This window comes from Anser brachyrhynchus (assembly GCF_964034855.1).
Source record: "Anser brachyrhynchus genome assembly, chromosome: Z".
NCBI classification, from domain to species: Eukaryota; Metazoa; Chordata; class Aves; order Anseriformes; family Anatidae; genus Anser; species Anser brachyrhynchus.
In genome coordinates, this window is record NC_137697.1 from 31700307 (window position 1) to 31724016 (window position 23710).

Sequence of the window (23710 nt, forward strand, 5' to 3'; positions counted from 1 at the left end):
CTGAAGAAGAGAAGGCTCCAGGGAGACCTCATTGCACCTTTTCAATACTTAAAGAGAGCTTACAAAAAGGATGGAGAGGGAGGTGAAAACATGATGTACCTTATCATAAATAATAAATAAATAAATAAATAAATAAAGACTTAATTGTCTGAGGGAAGAAAGGCTAAATAGTTTCCCATTCTGTTTGGTGCTATGTTTCAAAATAGCTGTGTCACCCCTGTTAACCCATAAGCTCCAATACTTTGTTTAAGCAAAGCAGAGTGGCTCCAGGTGAAGTTGACAGGGTGTTACTGAGCAAATCCAATCTGGGATGGATGGCCACAAGCCAAGTATCCAGTGCTGGGAGTGTGACACAGAAAAAAAAAAATGTTCCACAGGCTAAATGTCTAAACCAAATAAACGTGCAGAACACAAAGGCAAATATATATGCCAATTTTATGCCTAATCTTTAACTACCAAATATTATGAATAATTTATGATCAGGGTTGAGTGTTTCTGTATCATGTTTTGACCTCTGCTGTACATGTACTTCTGTTGCACATTCCCTTTTTATTTGTCACACTCATGGCCTACCGCAATCATTGCCTCATTCCTCCTTTTATTTCCTTTTTCCAGTGCACTGTGACCTGTGGGCAAGGGCTCAGATACCGTGTGGTTCTTTGCATTGATCACAGAGGGATGCATACAGGAGGCTGTAGCTCTAAAACAAAGCCACACATAAAAGAAGAATGCATTGTACCCACTCCTTGCTACAAACCCAAAGGTAATGAGAGAAAGATTCTCATAAAGTTTTCAGCATTTTTCCATGTTGAGCAATTTTGTTTTGTCATTAGTAGCACTGTTGCCACCTGCACTGAATCCTGAATTTTCACATTTAAGGCCTGCCATTCCTGTTCCAGTTTGCCTGCTAGCCAGGTAGAGTGAATGCTGGCTCTTCATTCTTATAAGCTCTAGGGTTTTGTTAATTTGTGATCCAGCAAGCAAAAATACATGTAAATTTGACCACAGTGTAAGCAGTTTAAACCACATTGATCATATCAAAGCTAAACTTGTACTGTATTCTAAAGGAATTAAATATGTAAATAACATTCAAATTAGATAAACGTAGCCATAATTTTAAAGAGCCTGTTCACAACTTGGATGCTTAAATCAGACAGAAGCAAGCATTGTGTATTGCACCATGAAGTTCCTCTTACTAGCAAGGCTGCAAAAATACTTGAAGCATCTTTATACAAGGGGGACTCACAATCAGTATGGTTTCTTGACTTGGGCCCCATAGAGAGTAAGATTGGGGTAAATTCCCCACAGTTTATTGAGAGAAGGACAAACTTCTCGAGCCCTTTAGATGTTCTTATGGGATAGAAGTCCCATCAGTCCTGGAGACTAGGTAAATGGGCAATGGCCAGTAGCACCAGTCCCAAGAATTTGTTTCCACAGGTATATCAGTGTGTATGTGTTTGTATGTATGTACATCTCTATTGATGAAACCTTTTTGTGTCTGTACCTTCAGTAATTTATGGTAATTTCTGGGCTCCAGCAATGTAGTTGAACTTAATTAGAGACTTAAACTCCAACATAAGAAAAAATCAATTCCTTCTGAAAAATGAATTGCTGGTCCATATTAAGAACCTTTATTATGAAGTGACCTGCGACTTCATACTGATCCGAGGTGGAAAAGTGAAATTTGGAATTGTAGTTTCTGTGCTCACTGGCCTGTATTAGACAAGCTTGTCAAGCTGCAATGTTTCAGTCTGTCTGGAACATGGGAATTCACTGCATCTACCAGCCACCCAGTGGCAAAACCCAGATGCAGAGCCTCAGGGGAGCAATGGGTGTGTTTACACTGCACACTGCTGGACAACATGAGCTCAGTCAGCCCATGTTCCGGGATGAATAAAAGGCTCGTGCTGGCTGCGCTAGCATGACTCTGAGATGCAGTGGGCTTGGGCTCAGTCAAACAGCCACATTTATGGGGCTTTATCTGTTTATAATGTTCAGATCCCAAGTAAAGCAAACTCCTGTTTGCCTGCAGCTTGCAGTGTAAGCAAAATGCAGTAAGACGCCAAAAATCAGGTGGTGTATACCACCCACAACTGACTTCTGCCTATGGAACCTGGGAAAAGCTGCAAGACCAGCTAGGAAAGCTATGCTTGCCTGCATCAAGAAGACTCTTCCAATGGGATTTGTCTGGGAACAAATGGCAGTTGTACATGTCTGCTTGCTGGAAGCAGACTCTTGCAACAGAGTGGCATCTTCACCCTAGATGAATTCTTGTGGTGCACCTTGTAGTACATACATCATTAGTATCCGGTTGTAGGTGGTTATTTCTTTCTCCCATCTTTTCCCATGGGATGGAAGGCTCTACGTGAAGAATACTGTTTTGATTGGGTTTAATTTTACTCTTCTCTTGGTTCTGCAATTCTCTCTCAGTTCTTCCTCCATAATGAAGGTGGTAATATTTGAAGACCCATGTAACTGAGGGCTATATCATGCTTTCAGAAGAGAACTGGACCAGACATTCTCCAGAGGTCTCTTCCAATCCAAATTATCCCATTTATATGATGGAAACTTGTAATTTTTATGTCATGAATCTAGCATTATATATTTAAAGCAGTGGTTGTAGTAAAGTACCTCACTTCTGTTGAATGTGTTAATCTTAGCATGTTTTTTCCTTCTGGAGCTGGATTAAAATAAAGCAGGAAAACAATGTTCCTAGCTGATTAAAATATCAAAACAAAAACTGTGGAATACACTTTTACTTTAATGCACTGTGCTAAAGAAAATCAAAATACAAATAGTTGATGTTATTTATTTCATTTTAGTTTATTCAAGCACTCTGTTTTACACCAATAATGGGAAAAAAGGATAACCCTGGATTAAGAAATGATTTTCAATTTTAATAGAGAATGTGCATTCATGTAATAGAACTTTATGTATAATATAGGATTTAAGTGTTTTTCACTGGAACTCTCTTACAAAAACAGAGATTTTACCTTAATCTCCAAAATTAAAATGTCTTCAGTAGTTTATGTTAGGAGTGTTGTTTTTTGTTTTTTTTTTTTTGTCTAAACACACTGTATAACATCAACATTTCTGATCCTCCAAATCATTTTACAATGTAGATTATAATTGACTTTATCTGTCTCTCCTGTTGAATACACACCTCTAAAAAAGAAATCTTATTTAAAAAGTCATGTAGCAGACAACTGTACACGAGAGCTTTTGCTTTTTACAAGCACTTGCATCCAAGGAAAAAAAGTGTCGAAGCAAGATCTGGCTTTCCAAAACCCATAAAACAAGCTGCAATGCATATAAATAGAAATATCTCCTACATTTTTTGCATAACAAAAGTGGTAAAATATGGATTAAACTAAGAGCTGTGCTGGCAAATATTCATCCTCAAATGGCACTAATAAATATGTTAGAGTAAGAACTTGGCAAGCTATTTCTGGGAGACAGGCATAGTAACTATATTACTGTCCCTTTTTTTCCCGGCTAATATCTTGCTCCAAGAAAAGCTGCAGTAGCTGTGAAATCAAGTTGTAAATTATTGTTCCTCGATGATACATCTAACAGTTTGGAAATTTCATGTACATATATGAAAAGGTCATTCTTATCCACAACAAAGTTACAGAAAATTCTCAAATATTCTAAATGACATTAATCTGCTCCTATTGGCAAATAAATATCTACACATTATCTAAACTTGAAAGGCTTATGTGGCTTGTGAATGGCAAATAAGCCTAGCCCTTGTTCTCTTTAGTGGTCTGAATTTCACTCTGTTTTATTTGTGTTTTTACCCTGATCCTGGCCCAAAACATTTTTGTTAAAATGCAGAGCTCATTTTCAAATTATGGTGCCAAATTTGCTCTTACTTTATACTCCTGTAGAGCTAAAACAGCTCCACTGCCTTCAGCTGAAATGCTCCACTTTGACACTGCATGAGAGTGGAATTTGGCTCAAAAAATGGAATGGCCCTGCACTCACCAGAACAGAGCAACTCTTTATGTTGTGTGCATATCCTGGAGGGGAGAAAAAGCAGCTCCACTGTTTTCCATCAGAAATGACAGAAAAAGTATCAAGCTCGTTTTTTAAATCCACACAGCCGATGAACTGATAAAGTTGAAAAGTATAGCTTGACCATTTTATTACAGTTTCTCTGGGTTTTGTGGTATCACTCATCAAATCAGGATTTTCTTCCTTTTTGCAATCTATCAAAAACAAGATTAATGTGTCTTCTGAAGTTCTAAAATTCAAGAGTGAGCACAAGGAGTTTATACCTTTTGCCTTCACAGCTTTCAATGAAGGGTCATTACACTTGCAAGTCTGACTCCAAAAAAATACTTTTAAATATGCCTAGTTTTGTAGCCCAGTTGTGTGTTCTGAAATATGACTTAATTCACCTTAGAACACCATAGCGTTTTTAGCTGCAATAATAAACTATCTGGTCATATAACTAATCTTGTGAGCTTTATAATCCAGGGCACAACTCCATAATAAGAACTCCATAATTCTGTCCCTTGTCCCTTTTCTCTTGTGCTCAGCCTCCATGTGAATGAAGACACACATGAGGCTTACTCAGTGAGAGAGGAGAGGCAGGCACACATAGGAGCACTGCTGCATGGTTTTTGTTTTGATGTGCTTGTGTTTGTTCTGTAGAGAAACTTCCTGTGGAAGCAAAGTTGCCATGGTACAAACAGGCTCAAGAGCTGGAAGAAGGAGCAGTGGTGTCTGAAGAACCATCGTAAGTCTTAAAAAAATTTTCACAACAGTTCCTTGTGAGATGAGGATCTGGAGCTGAACTGACGTGGTGGAAATTAGTGCACTTAAGGCTGTGTCACATTTAAGTATGAAGAGGCACAGTTTAAGAGGACAAATGCAGACTGAATTTGAATAAATATATGCATGTTTTATTTAAGGTCATTTACAATAATATTATAGTGTGAGTCTGTCTACCTAAAGTAGTTATATGGTGCACAACACCATTGTGTCTCAGCACCTCAGCACCTTTATTTATCATCACAATAGTCCTGTGAAATAAGAGGTAAAATACAGAGCAGCCAGTGAGGATCCCCACCCCCACCCTATCCCTCAAGAATAGTGTAGTAGCAGCAAATGAAGTGAATTAACTCTAACATAAAATAAATTAAAACCTCAGCCCTATGGTTTGGATTGTTTTATCATCATACTTCATAATTTCATGCGTTTTTCCCAACCTGCTTTCCTAGCCACTTAATCGCCCTTGCCTAGCCATCTTTGCAAGAGTGATCTCAGTCAACACCTTGTAACCCATTCATAAACCCAACTCATCCTCCTGCCATGGAACCTCTCGGATGGCAGATTTGCCTATGTATATACATTGACAATCCCTTTGCATGCCCTAGGCTGCCTGAAATAATGGAAACTACATTTCTCCTCTTAGGTATATAGAATTAATTCATTCTGTCCTTATTTTTCTTCTTTTTCTTTTTTTCTATTCATTTGTCTTCTGTTTTGTATATTTTGAGTCAGAAGGACATGGAGGGCATAAAATAGTAACAGTTAGTGCTGAAGAAAAAAAAGAAAGCCTACAATAAAAAAATGGAATAGAATATTTCCATATAGAGGTGATAGCTGCCTTTTTAACATATCAGTAAGAAAATCTAATTGTAGGAATCTGAACTGGTGTACCAAATTCATGACATGGTGCTGTTGAAAATATGATCTAGCAGTTTCCACATGCACTCCACTTCATTAACAGCAGAAGTGCAGGAGAATTTAGAAAAATTAAGTGACCTAAAAAACTCTCAGAAATTCCTTTAGAATTGTGTTTTATTGTACTTTATGAATAATTAATCATCCTTAGTCTAATAAAATAGCAATGAAAAGGACACTGCAGTAAGAATGGCATATCATATAAGCCATTAGCAATGAGACTGAGAAATTACATATACTATTATGATTATGTTTCTGATTTTTTATCCTGGAACTATGAAAAATGAGTGCTATAACTGTAACTTGTGTTCATAGTTTAATCAGTATCAGTTCCTCATGGCTGAGCACATGGTATTTTAGTTGCAACTGCAGCTGTGTATTGGACTAATAAATATTATTCATTATGCAATAGAATTGTAATTTTGGCACAGATTCAATTCTCCTGAATTGAATTTGTGTGCAACTGGAACATTGACACAGAGCAAGAGATATACATAAAGCACCCTCCGAATAATAAATTTATTAATCGATTTCTCATGTGTACATAAATGCATACATGTATACACATACATGTACACACACATGCATTTATATACACACGTTTATAAAACTGCAGATATTCACACGTGTATATATATATATATATTAGTAGCAGCTATAGCATATAATATAATAAGCCGTTTTACTGTTTCCAGAATGAACTTTGTTAGTTGATTCATTCACAAGCAAAGTCTAGAAAATTCTGTATTTCTGAATGTTTGCTTGTGGCTTGCTGCACTATAGCAAACCACTTAACTAAATGTGCATTTAGCAAACTGTAATTAACTTCTGAAGGCGTAAATAAAAATATGTATTGCCAGGTATTTTACCAAATGGAATCATGCTGATATGTGGTCATATTTGGAAAAATTTGCAGCAATTTCATACAGTGGCAAAGTTTGAGGTAAATTTTTTGAAGACTGTTGTTAGTACTGTAGAAAAAGAGTGCAGTAATATTTTATATGACTGTGTGTAGCTTTAAATATTAGCAAGAAGGGATTTGTATAGAATAAGCATATGCATTTTAATAAAATACTCTAGAAAAGCTTATGTGTATTACTTGTGGTGCTCTAACAGGGAAAGAAGAAGGAGTTCAAGAATTTTAAATAGTTTTAATTGCATCTATGACATCTCCTTACTTTACAGTTTTACTGTTGCAATAAAGGCCCTGACCTCCAAAGGTCTTGTTATCTTTTTACCCCATCTCACGCGACAGTTCAATGATACCAGTGGGATACTAATACAGAGGAGCACTGTCTAGTCTAAGTTCATTCTGCCATGGGGCAACATTTTGTACATTTCTTTCTCCTTACAAGGCACAACTCTGCAAGCATGAATAATCTTTATTTTAGGCTGATGAGAAATCGATATGACATTAAATTTAATTCAGCTATAGATTTTTATACATGTTGACTAGTAGCTAAAATAGAGGGTGAAAAGTCAGACTCTTTGTACAAACTTTCCCAAAGCTTGGAGATATCCATGTCTTGTGTTTAGCTTCGAATGATTTCTAGTGATAAGGCATGAGCCAGAAAGACCAAATAAAAACTTAGAAAGCTTGTGCTGAAAGGCACATCCATGCAATCCCTGTCTGTAAACCTTAACAGCCATATGCACATTGTTTCAGACTATCTAATCTGTTGACAGTGACCTTGAGTGGTGAACTTCCCCAGAAAATCGGTTTCAGTGCTTCACTATTAATAGTGTTTTTCTTTAATTTCTATCTTTAAACACATATTCCATTTAGGTTCTGTTTATTAGATTTTTTAAAGGCATACAGTGACATTTAAAAAAAAAAAAAAAAAGAGACAAAACATTCAGAATTCACCAAGACAGTTAACAATCAACTTTGGTGCCAAGTTTTATAGCATCACTCGACTACATAACAATTTCAAATACACCAATATGTTGAAAAGTAAGGTGAATTACAAGATAATGCATCTTTTGGCTTCTTCTTCTGTAGCTAGAGAGACACAAGGTAGTATCCCATGGCTTACCATGCTGACAGATATTGGACTATCACCCATGTGTATTGACTGATAAATGGTCAGCGTGGAGTGTAGTTGCATGCTAATCTAAGTGTCAGAAATGGTGAGATTTTTTTTAGATGCTGGATCAAATGCCAGCTGGTGTGAGACTGTGTGTGATGTTGCCAGCTCTTTTGCTGATTGTGAATTTGAGTAATTAGAACATGACCACCTATTGACACCTATTTGAGCCAGCAGTGTGCCCTGGCAGCCAGGAGGGCCAGCCGTATCCTGGGGTGCATCAAGCACGGCATCGCTAGTCGGTCGAGGGAAGTGATCGTCCCGCTCTACTCTGCGCTGGTGCGGCCTCACCTCGAGTACTGTGTGCAGTTCTGGGCACCACAGTACAACAAGGACATTAAACTGTTGGAGAGTGTACAGAGGAGGGCAACGAAGATGGTGAAGGGCCTAGAGGGGAAGACCTATGAGGAGCGGCTGAGGGTACTGGGCCTGCTCAGCCTGGAGAAGAGGAGGCTGAGGGGGGACCTCGTCGCAGTCTACAACTTCCTCGCGAGGGGGAGTGGAGGGGCAGGTGACCTGTTCTCCTTAATCACCAGTGATAGGACCCACGGGAACGGTGTTAAGCTGAGGCAGGGGAAGTTTAGGCTGGACATCAGGAAGGGGTTCTTCACCAAGAGGGTGGTTGCACACTGGAACAGGCTCCCCAGTGAAGTAGTCACGGCACCAAGCCTGTCTGAATTTAAGAAGAGATTGGACTGTGCACTTAGTCACATGGTCTAAACTTTTGGGCAGACCTGTGCGGTGCCAGCAGTTGGACTTGATGATCCTCATGGGTCCTTTCCAACTCGGGATATTCTATGATTCTATGATTCTATTTGATATTGGTTATCTACCTAAACATCTCATTTCTTTGTAGTGTCTTACTTTGCTGTAAATATTTTCAGAAGACACATCAGGGCTTGTAAAAAATAATTTTAATTGTGTGCTTCCCCTTCTCTGAGCAGGCCTTCCCCTTGCCCTAATTCAGTAGAGTGGAGCTGGTTTGAGGGTGGGAATTGAGCTGAGGGAGCCAGGACAGGCTTTCTCTGAGACCCTATACCTCAGTTTGTCAGGGAGATGATGGGGAGAGGAGAGACAGCATGGAGTGGAGAGGGAGGAGTTGTAAAGCAGGAGACCTCCAGAGAAATGGTAAGCCAAGTGCTGAGAAGGCAGTGCTGAGTTTGTGAGTGTATCTGCTAGAAGCTGAAATGCTGGAAGTCTCTTCAGACAAGATATGTTTATGTGATTTTCCTGCTTGCTCTGTACTGATGCAAAGCAACTGATTTCATGACTGCACATAGGTAGATGTCAGTAAGGACTCATCCTCCTATACTTCATCTGATGTTCTTCCTGAGCTTTCTTATGTCATCAAGTCACTGCCCCCCTTCTCCTCTACAGACAGGATAATTCTTTGTAGCCAGCAGACCACACTTTGCCCCTAACACTGTCATCTCTTCTTCATTGTCATTCTTCAGGCAAAGAAAGCAATTCCCATCTATAAGCAACTGTTTTGTCCTCCTCAAAGTTTACTTTTGATTGGAAACTTAAAAGCAAAAGCAGAAATTTTCCACAAAATTTCTTGTATATTTTGAGGTCTCATGCTGCCTTGCGATTATAATGACTTTCTATTGAATAATTTTTTGTTATGAAATTGCAAACTATGAGTTATAAAGCTACATACATTTTTTGCACTGTCCTTCTACCTGTAATTTGTGATCATTCTCTAAATTGTGCTGCTAGGGCAGCAGATGCCGCAGTTTTATTCCGTCTGCGTCTAATGACTTCCATTGTTTATTTCTTCAGGATTTTCCAAAGGAAACAAGTCTTAGAGTTTAATTTTGTCTGTATATGTCTGTCTGTCATTTGCCTTCCTCCTCCCTCAGTTATGTCTGAATTTATTGCTATTAACGGAATTTGACAGAGGTATAAAGTTATCACAAGGAACTTTACCCCTCTGTCAAATTTGGTTAATATTCACCAGGAAATTCAGTGGTAGTTTCCCGCATGTTTCACTGAAATAGATGGTTGGGTAGAAAACTGTCAGCCTACTAATTCCCCATCTGAAGGAACACTTTCTAAAAGAGTTTGGTCCACAAGAGAAATCAGAGAATCCACTTGGACTTTCAACCTTAAAATCCAAATCCATGTTAAAATGGTCTTCATTGGTTCTGCTGGTCAAAGAATTACTTACAACCAGTTCAGCCACTTGGAGGCTAGATGGGACGGTTAAATTTGTGTTTGACCTGCTGCATCCATACACAGAGTCAATTAAATATTAATTTTTGACAGAACTAATAGGAAATACTCCAGACCAGTAAGCAAGTACTGTAATCTCTGCTAAGACAAAGGTGTAAGGGGAGAAGTCCTTGCTGTCTTATGGCATTGTATGTATTGTTCTCCTATTGCTGTCCATCTCTGAAGCAACCATTCAGTAGGCCTCAAAAATACATTATTTCTATTTCTATATTTCTATTTCTGTCTTTGATAAGACATTATCAAAGAGAGAAGCCACAGTATCTTTCTGTCTGACCTCTTGCACTGTAGCTGATTACACCAGCACAGCATTACAGTGGAGTCAGAAAGAACAGTGGTCATGACTTAAAAAGCATGGGTTCTTCTGCGTGTAATGAGATTGGTTTTATGGGTGGTGGGGGGGTTGTTTAAAAGATTTCTGTCACTAACTCTTGAGAAATGCTTTTGTATGTTAACACCATACCCAGCTTCTAACATATTGCCATAAATAACCCTCGTGCTAGCCATAAAAAGAAGGGGAAAAAAAAAAAGGCAAACAATAATATCTGGATGCCAGATGGCACCATCGTAGTGATGGGGCCACTTCAGTAAGGAACAAAAGGAAATTCCTGACATGCATCAGTGGGGGGGCAGAGCCCTCCGGGAACTGGATTTGGACAGAGAGGCCAGTGTGGCAGAGTTACCCAATATCTCTTTCTTACTTTTCAGAAGGTATATACATTTCGAAAGACATGGAATCTATGCCATTCTGGTTTTCACTGTTAAATAGTTTCCACAGTTATGTCTATACCAAATTCACAGGTTAATAAGTAAATTTGAAACTGCCTGCAAATGCTTTACTTCAAGAATTAAGTACATTATTTCTGTTGCATTGCCAAAATAGTAGTGTTGTCACACAGATACTATCAAATGTTATGCTGTTGTTTGTCCTCCTTATCAGTGTTATATGACAAAAAGAAAGAAGCGAGTTTAGGGAAACTTCTCCATATTATGATCTAATTATGTGCAATGAAACTATCCACATGGTTGGTCACAGAGATGAGCAGTGCAGCAGCCTCATATTAGTTAATGAGTTCTTACTATTCATTCAAGACACCTCTTTAGAGAATTACTACTGCTTAGAATAAAGGTCTGATATCTGTAAAGGACAGAATCAGATATCTTTTCCTGGGTATTAAGACAGTGGTGAGCTTATGGAGAGCACCAATTATACAGAGTGATTTGACACAAAGTGGAAAGAAAAGAACATATTCAAACTAAACTGAAGAGAAACTATAGAGGGATAGATCGTAATCACTCCAATTGGAATTGAACCTATACAAGTGCCTCTGGTGCCATTACTCTTACAGATGGAGCCCTGAGATTTTATTGACAGATGGTCATGACCTCTGTTACACTTCCTGGAACAGCCCCAGTGCTGTGTGAGCATCCTGTGGTATTACCTACATGTTAAATCCCATAGAAAGGTGGCCTCTCCTGAAGAAGAAGGACAGGCTTGCATTTCAGTGCAAGACAAGGAGACTGGAAGTCTGAGTTGAGTTACTAGTTCTGGCACAGAAGTCTACTAAGCCTTTGAACAAGCTAATGAGAACTTTATTACACCAGTAGTATCTGGTTTTAAGAGATTTAAGAGATGGGTTTCAGTGCTTTTGAACACCCTGTCTTATTTGTATGTACGGTTCTCAGAATTTCAGCCTTTGCCTAAATAATGGATTTACCCAATGATGGATTTTAAAAAATGGCACTAAGTAATAAAAGCTGAGGGCAATATGTCATTTAAGTAGCAGTGGAAAAAAAAAATTCTCAAAAGCATAAATGATATCAGTCTCTATACCATCTTTCTTTTTCGTGTGTCTGGAACTGAACCCACTGTGAACTGTGTGGAAGATCTCACATTACTGAGCATTGAATCTGTCTTTGTGTTTCACTTCTGATTTTCTCAGTTACCTATATGTTACTTCATGGAGGGGAATATACAGCAATCCTTAGCCATGACTCAGCTAGTCTACAGAAGCTGGGATTTTTTGGTGCATTCCATCTATATAATTTAAAAATAAGTTCTTTTAAATTACTAGGCAAATTGTTATCTAAAGAGGCATTCTCAAATGTAAACGTTAATACTTAATAATACTGAAAAATGCAAACGGTCGTTGCAAAACTGAACTCGGCAAGTGGCACCTACCAAGTGTTCACACATGCCTACGATTCTGTGAACAGCTGAAATTCATTTGTGCTTGCAGGTAAATTGTATGTGTACAGCCTGAATGCTGGACTGCAATGTGTTTCAAAAGTTGACCAATGCATTTGTATTAAGTGGTATATGTACAAACACACGTTAGTTTTGCTGTTACATTAAAATGTATTTAAAAGTCTTACCCTACAAAAGCAATTAACTTAAACCTGCACTGTACCACACCTGAGTGAATCCTGTAGAAGTCCGTTAATGTCAGTGGCATTACATTTCTTTTCCTTTGCTCATAGAACACTGTGTGGCCCATTGTAGGCTTTTGTGCGCATGGTAAATCATGCAACAATCCATTTCTTTTAGCTAACATCAATGTTGTGAACAATGTGAAGCATTAACAGCTATCAAACAAAAAAGAAGATCCAAAAATGCAATTCATTGTTTAAGTCCAGAACTTGCTATTTTGCCAGCATGTTCCTGTAATGGGAAATGGTTGTTGGTCCATCACCATAAGTGCCTCCAGGTCAAGGAAACAAGCACAGGCATTTGTTTACAAGAGATATCAATTTCTAAATCTTTTTTTTTTTTTTAAATGATAGTTTTCCACCTTTCATTCTAACCTGTTTCCTTTCAAGCTTGAGAAAACTGCTGCCTACACAGATGCCCAGGGGAATGGTAGGCAGAGGTGCCCTTCTGCCATAGCACAGCTACAGCTGGGTGCCACAATGTAGGCAACACTCATGCAGTTGGGTAGCAGCAGGCATGGTTAGGTCAATCATAACAGAGGAAGGTCATGATGTTCCTTCCTTCCAGCTTTCACTTCACCCAGTACTGCTCTCTCTAAAGTGGGAGCAAAAGACTTCTCTTTAAAATATTCAACAGAGCTCTCAGAATACACTCAATTCTGCATTTTTCTGTGAGGGAAAAAGTGTTATTTTTCTGTGCAGAGGAATAAAAGATGAATTTTGATGCAATAGTAACATGCTAATCACTGGGAAGTCTGCTACGAGCCATAAAATATTCAAAGTAATCTGTTTGAGGCAAAAGTCATCTTTTTGTTTTTATTTGTGCAGCAATTAGCCCAGTTGGGCTTTGGCTGATAGCTACTACTGTAACAACACAGCAACTAGTCATTGTGTTTGTCTTACTTATTATGGCTGTTATTACAGGGACTGGTGTTAAAGCAGGATTTAATTAAACAATGTACAATGACATCTGAAGCACCTCAATCATTTCCTGTTTTCTAAAATATCTCCTTCTCTATAAACCTTCGCCACTTTAGTTTTCAAAGAAGACACAGTTGTGAGCATACAGAAAAGCACAATAGTGCACAGTGGAAGATATGCTATATGCAGAACAAATAACTTTAAACCCATGGAATTGACTGCTTATTATTCACATACTTTTTATGTTCTGTGCTCACCATTTGGCAACATTTATTATTAATGACCACACAAAGATATCTCAAAGCCTTTGTAATTTCCTTTGTAATTAAATTAAGGATGATGGAAAATTCAGAACCAGTGTATATATTTATACTATACATTCACATCACATAAATGTTCAATATATAATGACAACTCCTGTTTGGAGATTTTGTATTTTGTTGTTGTTGTTGTTTGTGCTTTTTTTTCTCCCACTCCCCCCTCTTTTTTTTCCTGCTTTCACCTCTTGGTTCTACCAATTCACTCTGTGCTTCAGCAGCCAGCAGTTATATTTGAATAAAATTGTGTTTCAAATGTATTACTTAAAATGTAGAAATTGAGCCTGGAAAGCTGAATAAATTATAATTTCCTGAAGGTATTCCAATATTTGCATTATGAGTTGCTGACAAGGGCAAAATAAAGTAATATGTGGCATTTGTAGGTCAAGTATCATTTCAAAAAGAATCCAGTATGCTTTATTAATGTTCTTACTTCTCTTTTGTTTCCTTTCTCTTTTGTTCCTGTGTTTGTATGGGTGATATACATCATGTGTAAATACTGAGTGTGTAAAGTGTCTCTGTTTTTCTAAATGAGTAATTTTAATGCCTGGCAAAATATAATCCCTTTTGGTTTGGAATACAGCAGCCCTTCAACAAAGCAAAGTTACTCAACAATTCTGAATGTTAAAAAGTACAGGGAATAGGGCTTTTGATGAAGACATCCACAGTGACTTTTTTTGTAACCTGTTTAAGATTTTTACATCTTAGTTTGTCATGCCAAGAAACTTTATGTTCAAATTAATCAAAGTATCTAAATCACAGTGGCTGACATGAACTGTTTAATCTGTGACAGGAGGTTTTCTGCATCAAAATAGCATTATAATAATAGCACAGAGAAAATGAGTGGCCCACCTGTACTGTTAAAAACTATAATCCCTTCAAAATGAAAAATCACTAAATCACAGAATTGTAGGGGGTGGAAGGGACCATGAGAGATCATTGGGTCCAACGCCCCTGCCAAAGCAGGTTCCCTAGAGCAGGTTGCCCAGGTAGGCGTCCAGACAGGCCTTGAATATCTCCAGAGAAGGAGACTCCACAACCTCCCGGGGCAGCCTGTTCCAGTGCTCCTTCACCCTCACCATGAAGAAATTCTTTCTCATGTTGGTGCAGAACTTCCTGTGCTCTATCTTGTGGTCATTGCCCCTTGTCCTGTTCCCACAAACTACTGAAAAGAGGTTGGCCAAATCCCTCTGTATCCCACACCTCAGGTATTTATACACATTGATGAGATCCCCTCTCAGTCTTCTCTTCTCAAGGCTGAACAGACCCAGGTCTCTCAGCCTTTCCTCACAGGGAAGATGCTCCAGACCCTGTATCATCTTTGTGGCCCTCCACTGGACTTTAACGGTCTTTGAAACAAAACCAATCTTTGTCATTTGCAAGATAGAATGTCTTAGGACAGAGAAATGTTTCATTGTTAGTTTCTCAAAGGTTTTCCTTCAGAATGAAATCTTGCAGTTTTGAGAGCAGTATAAAGAGCAGTTCCAAATGTTCCAATAATATATAAAATCCATTTATTTCCATTGTATTACTTCCCGTGTATAGTGCTAGCAATGGATACGAGGGCTATAACAACATGTTATAAGCACCCACAAAAAGTGGGTAGAGAAATGCACAGTATCTACTCTAAGAGACCAAGTTTTTCCAGTGAGGGCTCCTGGTACATACAGGCTGTGGGGGCACCAAGTTCCCCTCTTGGTTTTGGATTCAGGTTTTTCCTTAGTGAATGGAAGGTCCTTTTGTCAACTAGAGAAAGGTAGTGGATTAAACAACAACAAAAAAAAAAAGTGCATACAAAAACTGTAAAGGATGATAATCACAAAACTAAATTTCCTTTCTCTCCCTATCAGGCTGTTCATAGGATTCTCAAGGTAAGAAATGAATTTCCAATAGCTTTAGGTAGACCTACTCTGTGGAACAGATGTATGTATTGCCTTCTGCCCTGGAAGGCAATGCCATTCTTGAGGAAAATGGCACCAAAAGTATAGAATTCGGTCTGTTTTGCTTATTGTAAGGATAGCTGCAAAGTGTTTTGATTAACGTATATATAGACCTTCAGAGGCAAAAATGTGGAGTATGTAAGGGTTCCTAATCAGAGAGACAAGAGTAACAGTCAGAGAAATCCAGAATAGAAATGGAACACCCTTTTAATAATGAGAAGGGAAATGAAATGCACTAGGAAAAATAATAATAATAGTAAAAAGCTAAAGAGATGGTGGGCTTTTCTCTTTTCATGGTTTTGAATTAAGTCTTAAAGACAGTTTCTGCAGCACAAGTTCAATGGTTGACATTATTTTCCTCAGAACACTGTACCTAGTATATAACAGCCTATTTAGTAAGTTTTAATGACATAGCTGTGTTATCACCTAAGGCAAAGGTGCTTTAGGTTGAATCCTAAAAAAAAGTAGTTAGTGGGATTGTGATGCACATCAGGAGTTTCCAGGACTCCTTACATTGAGAGCTTTTAGGATAAGCATAGGTGCTCTCAGCATTTGTCTTCCTATCTGGAGACGAGATACTCCAAAAGTTCTTGAGAGCCTTTCTACTGTTGCTGGTGAGTTGCCAGCTCAACTCCTACATCATGGTTTTTATGTGTATTTCATTATAGCATGATGATAAGGTGAAGCATTTATTTTTCATTAAACGGACTTTGGCTTGGACTGGCCTATGCTACTTTTGCTTGCCTGGTTGTTTATGGACATTGCTCACCTTGTGCTCGCTCTTTCCATCACAGGTTTATTCCTGAGGCTTGGTCCTCCTGTAGTGTCACCTGTGGAGTGGGCAGCCAGGTGCGGCTTGTGAAATGTCAGGTGCTCCTGTCTTTCTCTCAGTCTGTCGCTGACTTGCCCATTGATGAATGTGAAGGTCCAAAACCTGTGTCTCAGAGAGCCTGTTACAGTGGCCCTTGCAGTGGAGAGGCAACTGAATATACCCCAGAGGAAACCGACCTGCTCTATGGCAGCTTGCAGGAATTTGATGAGCTCTATGACTGGGAATATGAGGGCTTTACAGAGTGCTCAGAGTCCTGTGGAGGAGGTAAGTGCAAAATGTTTCTGTGTTGCATGAGCTTTCCCTCTTTAAGTGCATGCTTTTCAGTGAGAACACCCATGGACTTGTTCCTTTGATACATCTATTTGAAAAGGCTTGGATGAAAACTGTAAAATGCCCAAGTGCATGACATGTTTTACACAGGACTTTGAGGCTCCATGTTCTGGCTGTCACCAAGAATGATCAATATTTCATGTATTACTGTTTCTATGTATCTGCAGATCATTCAGATTGCACTCACACAAAAATTGCTGAAGTGATCTTGTGATACAGGCAAGAATCATGTGTCATTTTTAGTTTTTATCTCTTGACTTGTGCTGTGCAAATATAGACGTGGAAACAAATGGTCCTCCCATAGCAGATGCATTTGATTATTGATATTGTAAGGGCTCAGCTGGTTCTGTAACTCCTACCACTAAGTGCCACTAGTTCTGATCTCACTGCTAAGAAAACATATGGTAAAAAAGTACTAATGGTGTAATTGCCTGAAGCTAGCAGACTTGATGCTTGGAGCTTCTCAGTGTTAATCAAGGTCACAGGATCCATTAGTTAGGGAATACTAATGTGCAGTTCTCTGATATTCATTTTTTCCATCATTTTGTCTAGCTAGTTCTGAAAAAATAAGCTCTCTCCATTATTTTTAAATTAAATCTTGATTTTGTTAGGTGCTCTCTTTTTACATGAGAAGTTTCAGGCTACATATACATAAATACAGAATGAATACTCTAGGACTGGAAACCACTCAATAACTTATGAATGCTTAAGAGTTTGATCTGCAAAGATTTACAAGTAATATGTTGCAAACTTAAAAACAACAGTAATAATTAATGGAAAATAATGCAAGAGGTTTCTAAGCTTACTATTATCTTGCTGATGGTAGTCAGTGTTTAGAGCAGTTCACAAAGAGTTGTCGTATCATTGCCTCTATTGCTTTGATTCCTACATAAAAAATCTGACACTAATGTATGCTAAGTGGTGATGAACACTGACTTTACAGGAGTATCTGTCACATATTGAGTCTACTAGTGAGCACTAATGATTTGTCACATTTGCGCTGTGAATACTGAAACCTGAATATCTTCTAGAAATGTCCTGTTGAAATGAAGTCATTTCTCTAAATACAGTGATTATGTGCATATTTTTCCAACATAGACTGAAATGACAGAGACATTTTGCTTTATAATTGTCAGCAAAAACCTTTAGCCAAGATTTCTTTTTGTCTGATGTCAGCTCCAAATTTTGCAGATTAGCAGATGCTAAGTCAGATACTTTTGCAGCCATAGGTGCAAGACAGGTCAAACTAATTTTATTGGTTTTGGAATCTCAAGAGAAGAAATTGGATAGATGCAGAAGTAACCTTTCACCTCCTAGAAGTAGCAACCAGAAGGAATTAGTTAGTCATTTAGTCTGCTGTTAGTGGCTGCATTTCCCAGAGCTGTCATCAAATATCATGTAACAATTATTCTATTCTGGTAGATATAAACATAGAAAATCTCATTTGATGGTATTTTGAAAGTTAACTTAAACTGCTTAGATTCATGTCCCACCCTTATACCGTTTTGTATTGTAATTTCCCACTCAGAACTGATTTCTTTTTTTCAGAGAAAGCAATTTTAACGAGAACAGCTTTTGTTCTGGTAATATTATCCATAATAGTGCTTAGAATTCACTTACTTGACAAGCAAATTTCTTGAAGTTCATACACTTTTTTTAGTAGTCTCCATACTGTGGAGTTTCTGACAGACAGTAGCTCTTTATATCCTCTAAAGGTACAGTGATCCCTCTGTTGATTTAAAGTTTGTAACCAATCACCTCATTGACCTATCAAAAACAGAGGATAGATGTTATCAATATGCTGAAATGAATTCCATGTGAGATTCAAGGAGAAGCTGAAAAAAGTGATTTTGAGCACATTTGTTTGCTGCTAGAGCAAGCTAGATTTTTTTTTAGTCATTGGCACATACTGTTATAGCCAGCAATCTCTGTCATTACCAGATCTAGGAACAACGGACTAGCTAAGTTCAGGAGGAGCCTTTTTCTTCAATACCCAGGCCATCAGACAGGATTAATAGTCATACTGGAATCTTTATAAGGTAAAAATTTGCAAGAATTTCTGAGTGGTAATCACAATGAGCAGAGTGGAATGCTGATAGAATAGACTAAAATTGTTGGAAATACAATCAGAGATAATTTAGGTGACAGGAGGAAGCATGGGTAGTAGAATTTTAGAATCAGAGTTGTAAGGGATCCACAAGGGTCGAGTTCAACTCCTGATGTGGTCCTAATGAGCACACTGTGGGGTTTGGGGACAGTTGTATAGTAAAAGCTGAAGAGCAGTAGTTTCAGAGCTTGACTCCATGAGCTTGATAAAGTCTTCCAACTCTGGATATTCTATGATTCTATGAAATCATCTGGGTTGGGATGGAGAAATGGAGGAGAGGCTGAATTCAAGACCTCACAGTCAATCAGAGTTGGATAGTCAGCTCCGAACCAGGCAATGCAAAAGCGCTGAGATAATTGATAATCATTGGTCAACAGCTCATTAGTGACACACTTCAGAGAGGAGAAATTGAAACTGTGGAAATAGACCTAGTTTACAAAATTCTGATCTGAAAAGCACATAACAGATGTGTTTAGCCTTATCCCTATCAAACAATGAAATTGTCAGTATGCAGAACTCAGTGGTTTCTTTCCACACAGTTAAGAGAAGTACTTTCCAACATTTCCCTTCCTCGGGACTAGTGGTCCTTTTCCCCTGTGTTCATCAGTTTGGTCTTGCTATTTAGGCCTGCTCAAGTGATCAATGCAAAGTAGAGACCAATAATTTCAACACAGTGCCAACAGTGCCATTTCCCACCAGTTAGAAAACTGCTTCTGTTCTGCAGACAGGAGCAGTCTGTCCCAGGGGGGAGTCCATATGCCTCATTTTGCAATATACTCAACAGAAAAACAATTGGGTTGGAAACATACTGAACAAGACAGGGCAGAGAACGTATTGTTTATGTATAAATGTGTTTTGGGAGATTACTTGAATAGAAAAATGGTTTGAAAGTATGTGGCCATCTTCTGAAGAATGAAACCCATAGCAATGTTGGCTGACTTAAGAGTCTTCAGTAATTTTGTTGTCGAAAAAATGTCTAAATGTCCCAAAATGTCAAGTTTCTTTCTTCTTTTCAGCACCTGAGTACAGCAGGGATAATGCTTGGGGATAGGGTCACAGGCATGTCCTGAATAGGCTTGCACAAGCACATAGAAACCTATAAATTGTTCAGCATGCCACTTTGCTGTGGACCTCTCTTCAGCCTGCACTGAGAATAAGAGGAATGAATCTACGAAGGATTTCAGGAGTGCAGAACCTATGATGAACTACAGTTCTTTGGCCCTGTAGAGCAATATGATGTCATTGTTTGCCTAATGATGTGTGTTCTGGCGTTAGAAATAGCAAAAAGCATTGATGATTCTGTTACACTGCTCGTGGAGCTGTTTGAGCTTCCCACTTTTTTTCTTCCCCCCTCCCCCACTGGTATCTTCAAAAGATTGTAAGATATTTTGGAAAACTAATTGCTGATTTTGAAAAGATGATGCAATTGTGAGTTCAGCTAACCTTTTCCCAACTCAGGATGTTTGGATGAATGTAAAGAGCATACTTCTATCTTGCTTGAACCACTGTGGATTAGATTTTTAGGGAATTTAGGCAAATAACTATCCACACAACCCCCGGGGAAGAAGTAGATCCAGCAGACTTCTTTCACTAAGTAGTCTTTCCTATAACATGTAGTGCTGCAATGCTTGATTTTCTATCATTCTAACCATGTGATCCAAAAAATCTTGATATGCCTATTTTACAGGAAAACTGAAACAGAGTAACTGGCGTGCATAAGAGTACATGACAAATTTGGTATCAACAAGCATTTTCCAAGTTGTAGCGTAATCATCCAATCTTCCAACTTCTCTCTTAGTCCTCACAGCTACCACTCTTCTGTACCAGTTCTCAGACACATCTGGCAGTTTTGCATCTCCAGTGCAGGTGTTAGTTTGGATATAGAAAAATAGCTGAGACCTGACCTTGTTTTGCTTTACTTTTGTACTTAGAGCAATCTTAGTTTCTTAAAATATAGCATGCCAACATCAAGGCTATCTTTACACCCTAACCTGCCTGGCTGACAAATAAACAGCATGACTGCACTTACTATGAATGGAGGCATCACTGGAGAGCACTGTACATTTTTCTGCCCAGGCAAGGTAAGTAGTGAACGAACCTACAGACTTCTCAATGCTGTTGAGACACATAGCGAGAATGAGAGCAAGGACAAGCCCATCATCCCATGCAGAGTTTTGATTAGACCATCTCCCTGTCAGCTGGGAAACCAGACACATAAGGTGCAGTAGGCAATGTGTGACTGTTACAGGAAAATTACAAGAGTTACAATTGAAGGCTTGTTCCCAACAGAGGAGAGAAAAGGAATTGTGGAGCTGTCTCTGCCCTTGGATGCCCCTCTGGGTACCGGGAGCTGGCAGTGACCATGCATTTTTGTGTGCAGGTGTCCAGGAGGCTGTGGTGACCTGCCTGAACAAGCAAACCAGGGAGACTGCAGATGAAACATTGTGCATAATGAGCCGCCGTCCTCCACAGCTGCTGAAGGCCTGTAGCCTGGATCCCTGCCCCCCAAGGTATGCATCTTGTATCTTATCACCAGGAGTATATGTTTTCAGGACGTAGGGGAGGTGTGATCATCAGTGAAGATGGCAAACTAATCAGAAAGCTCTTAATGAAGCTGGGGCAAGCAGGATCCATCTGGTTAGGTTGCTTAGATGCTAGGTCTGGAAATTTTAATCTGGAAAAATTACTGAAAAACTGGGGCTTGCAAGCACAACATGTAGATAAGAGCCTGAGATGCTCCCTAGGTTGTAGAACCAAAGGCTGGTTTGTCTGGGCTATCAGATCTGTTTCACACACCCTGGGATTCCTTGCAGTGAATGTGAAGTGAGAAAAAGTGATGAAAGTGAGAAAAATTGCATAATACAGTGCCTCAGAAAAGACAGTCCCCAGTGGCCCCTGAGGCTGCACGGTGCTATTAGTGCAGGTGAGGATAGCCAGGTCAGGGGTCTTTGATCCTGTTTGGACCTCAGTAAGTGGATTTGAGGATTCCATGAGAAAAGTAAAACAGTTACACAAGTGTGAAGTGACTGTAGCCTGGTATGTTGCCCAGAGCCATTTAAACAATGCTAGCAGTATGAAAAAAAAAAAAAAAAAAGTAATTTTAAATAAGCCATGACCCCAGACCAAATAGCCTTTCAGTCTGGAAGTGTGCCCTGCCTCACACATGCTCTTTCTCAGATTACAGGGGTTTACAGCCTCTTCAGGCCACAGTTGTCTTAACTGGGAAGTGCAAAGCTGTGCTGAAACCAAAGGGCAGATTTCAGACTGCTTGCATATTCAGCTCCTGCAGCCAGATATTTTATGGATTAGCTTAACTTTACCCAGAGTCATGTAAAGTTTAGAGAGACTTCTAAAACTTCCACTTTCACAGAAGGCTTGCAGAACCTGTTCCACCCTGATCTCAGATTGCTTCCACAATCCTGACACTAAAAATAGCAATTCTTGTTCTGCGGAGATTCACATATGTACCTTCTACAACAGAAAATATCTGTCATGAGGTTCTCCTGGTTTATTTAAATAGACCTAGGCCTGTCAAGTCTTGAAGATTTACTGTATACATATTGTCTTTATTCCCAGCTGTACACAGGTGCATTTACTCTCATGTGGTAGTGCAGCAGATCTGAAAGAGACTTATTTATACCGTTGGACTGTTTAAAACATGCAATGTTGTCCAGGTGGTAGATTTTCCTCAGAGTGTGTATTGGTAGGTGTATGTATGCTTTATATGACAGCAGGCTATTCAGAGGTATATCTTTGTGTGTATTAGTAGATTTTTGCTACACAGAGAAAGTTGATGTTAAAAATCAAATATGGCCAGCATCCAAGAATGATAAAGACAAAAATAATCGTTTGATTGGATGGTAACGATTTTGAGTCTGACAAGCAGAGCCAAACAGGCTGACACATTTCACCAAAGCATTGCAAGAGTTACTTATGGGAATATTACAACCCCAACTTTGTACAAGTGTCTATATTGCTGGTGCTAGAACAGAAATATTTTACTAATTTTTGAAAATAACTTTGTGGATGGAAATCTCTCTGTAATTGACAGGCAACAGCATCACTGGAGCTGAGAGTGCATGGTGGGAGATTGACAATCCGTCATTTCTGACACAGAAATTATTAGATGGTTTAAAAAAATTACATAGGGCAGTATTTATATGATTGCTGTTACAAAAGTTGTCTGAGAATTTTGATGAACACTTGCTGAATTATTCTGTGTGTTAATCCATACCACTGTGGTAATCTTGCTGCCAGCATGGAGCTGTTTTAAAGCTGCCCTGGGTATGTAGTTTACCCCCAAAACTACGAGGTGATCAATGTAGATGAGGATCGGGACATGGAGCAGTAGTTGGGGGGGAGGGGAACAAGCGAAATGGGCATAGATTAAGAACCTTTCATCCACTCCTAGGGTTGCAATTGAGAAAAGGGGAAATAGCTCCCTTCCCGTTATACACAAATCCTGTCCTCTAGCCCCTTCAGTCTGGAGGAAATTGCCTGTCTACAGAGATTTAAGTGGCACAGGAGGAAGAACAGCATGTGTTCTGCAAAATGGTTCCTCTGGTAAGAGCAAGGAAGCTTAAAACTCAAGACTGCAGACAGCAAGCAGTATGACTAATGGAAAAGGAGGCAAGAAGGGAAGTTGATGTGTCTCCCATATAGCTCCAGGCAGGCTGTGATTGGGTAGCCCTCATTTCCTGCAAGCTTATGAGGTGATACATATACTAGTGGCACTATATTAAATGCAAAGGTATATTGAAGTCATTAAAGTGATAGCATTGGGTATATAAAGATTATTGCTTTGTAAATATTAATTAAAA

At 38.9% G+C, this 23710-nt stretch overlaps 1 protein-coding gene across 1 annotated transcript in view; it reads left to right on the forward strand.

The window, feature by feature from the left end:
* LOC308185858 (ADAMTS-like protein 1) overlaps window positions 1-23710 on the forward strand; it is a 203742-nt gene that overhangs the window by 100735 nt on the left and 79297 nt on the right. The window contains exons 12-15 of the mRNA XM_080574482.1: window positions 616-763; window positions 4660-4744; window positions 16416-16717; window positions 21271-21400. Coding sequence (XP_080430608.1) covers window positions 616-763; window positions 4660-4744; window positions 16416-16717; window positions 21271-21400 — 665 coding nt within the window. The remainder of the gene's footprint in view (window positions 1-615; window positions 764-4659; window positions 4745-16415; window positions 16718-21270; window positions 21401-23710) is intronic.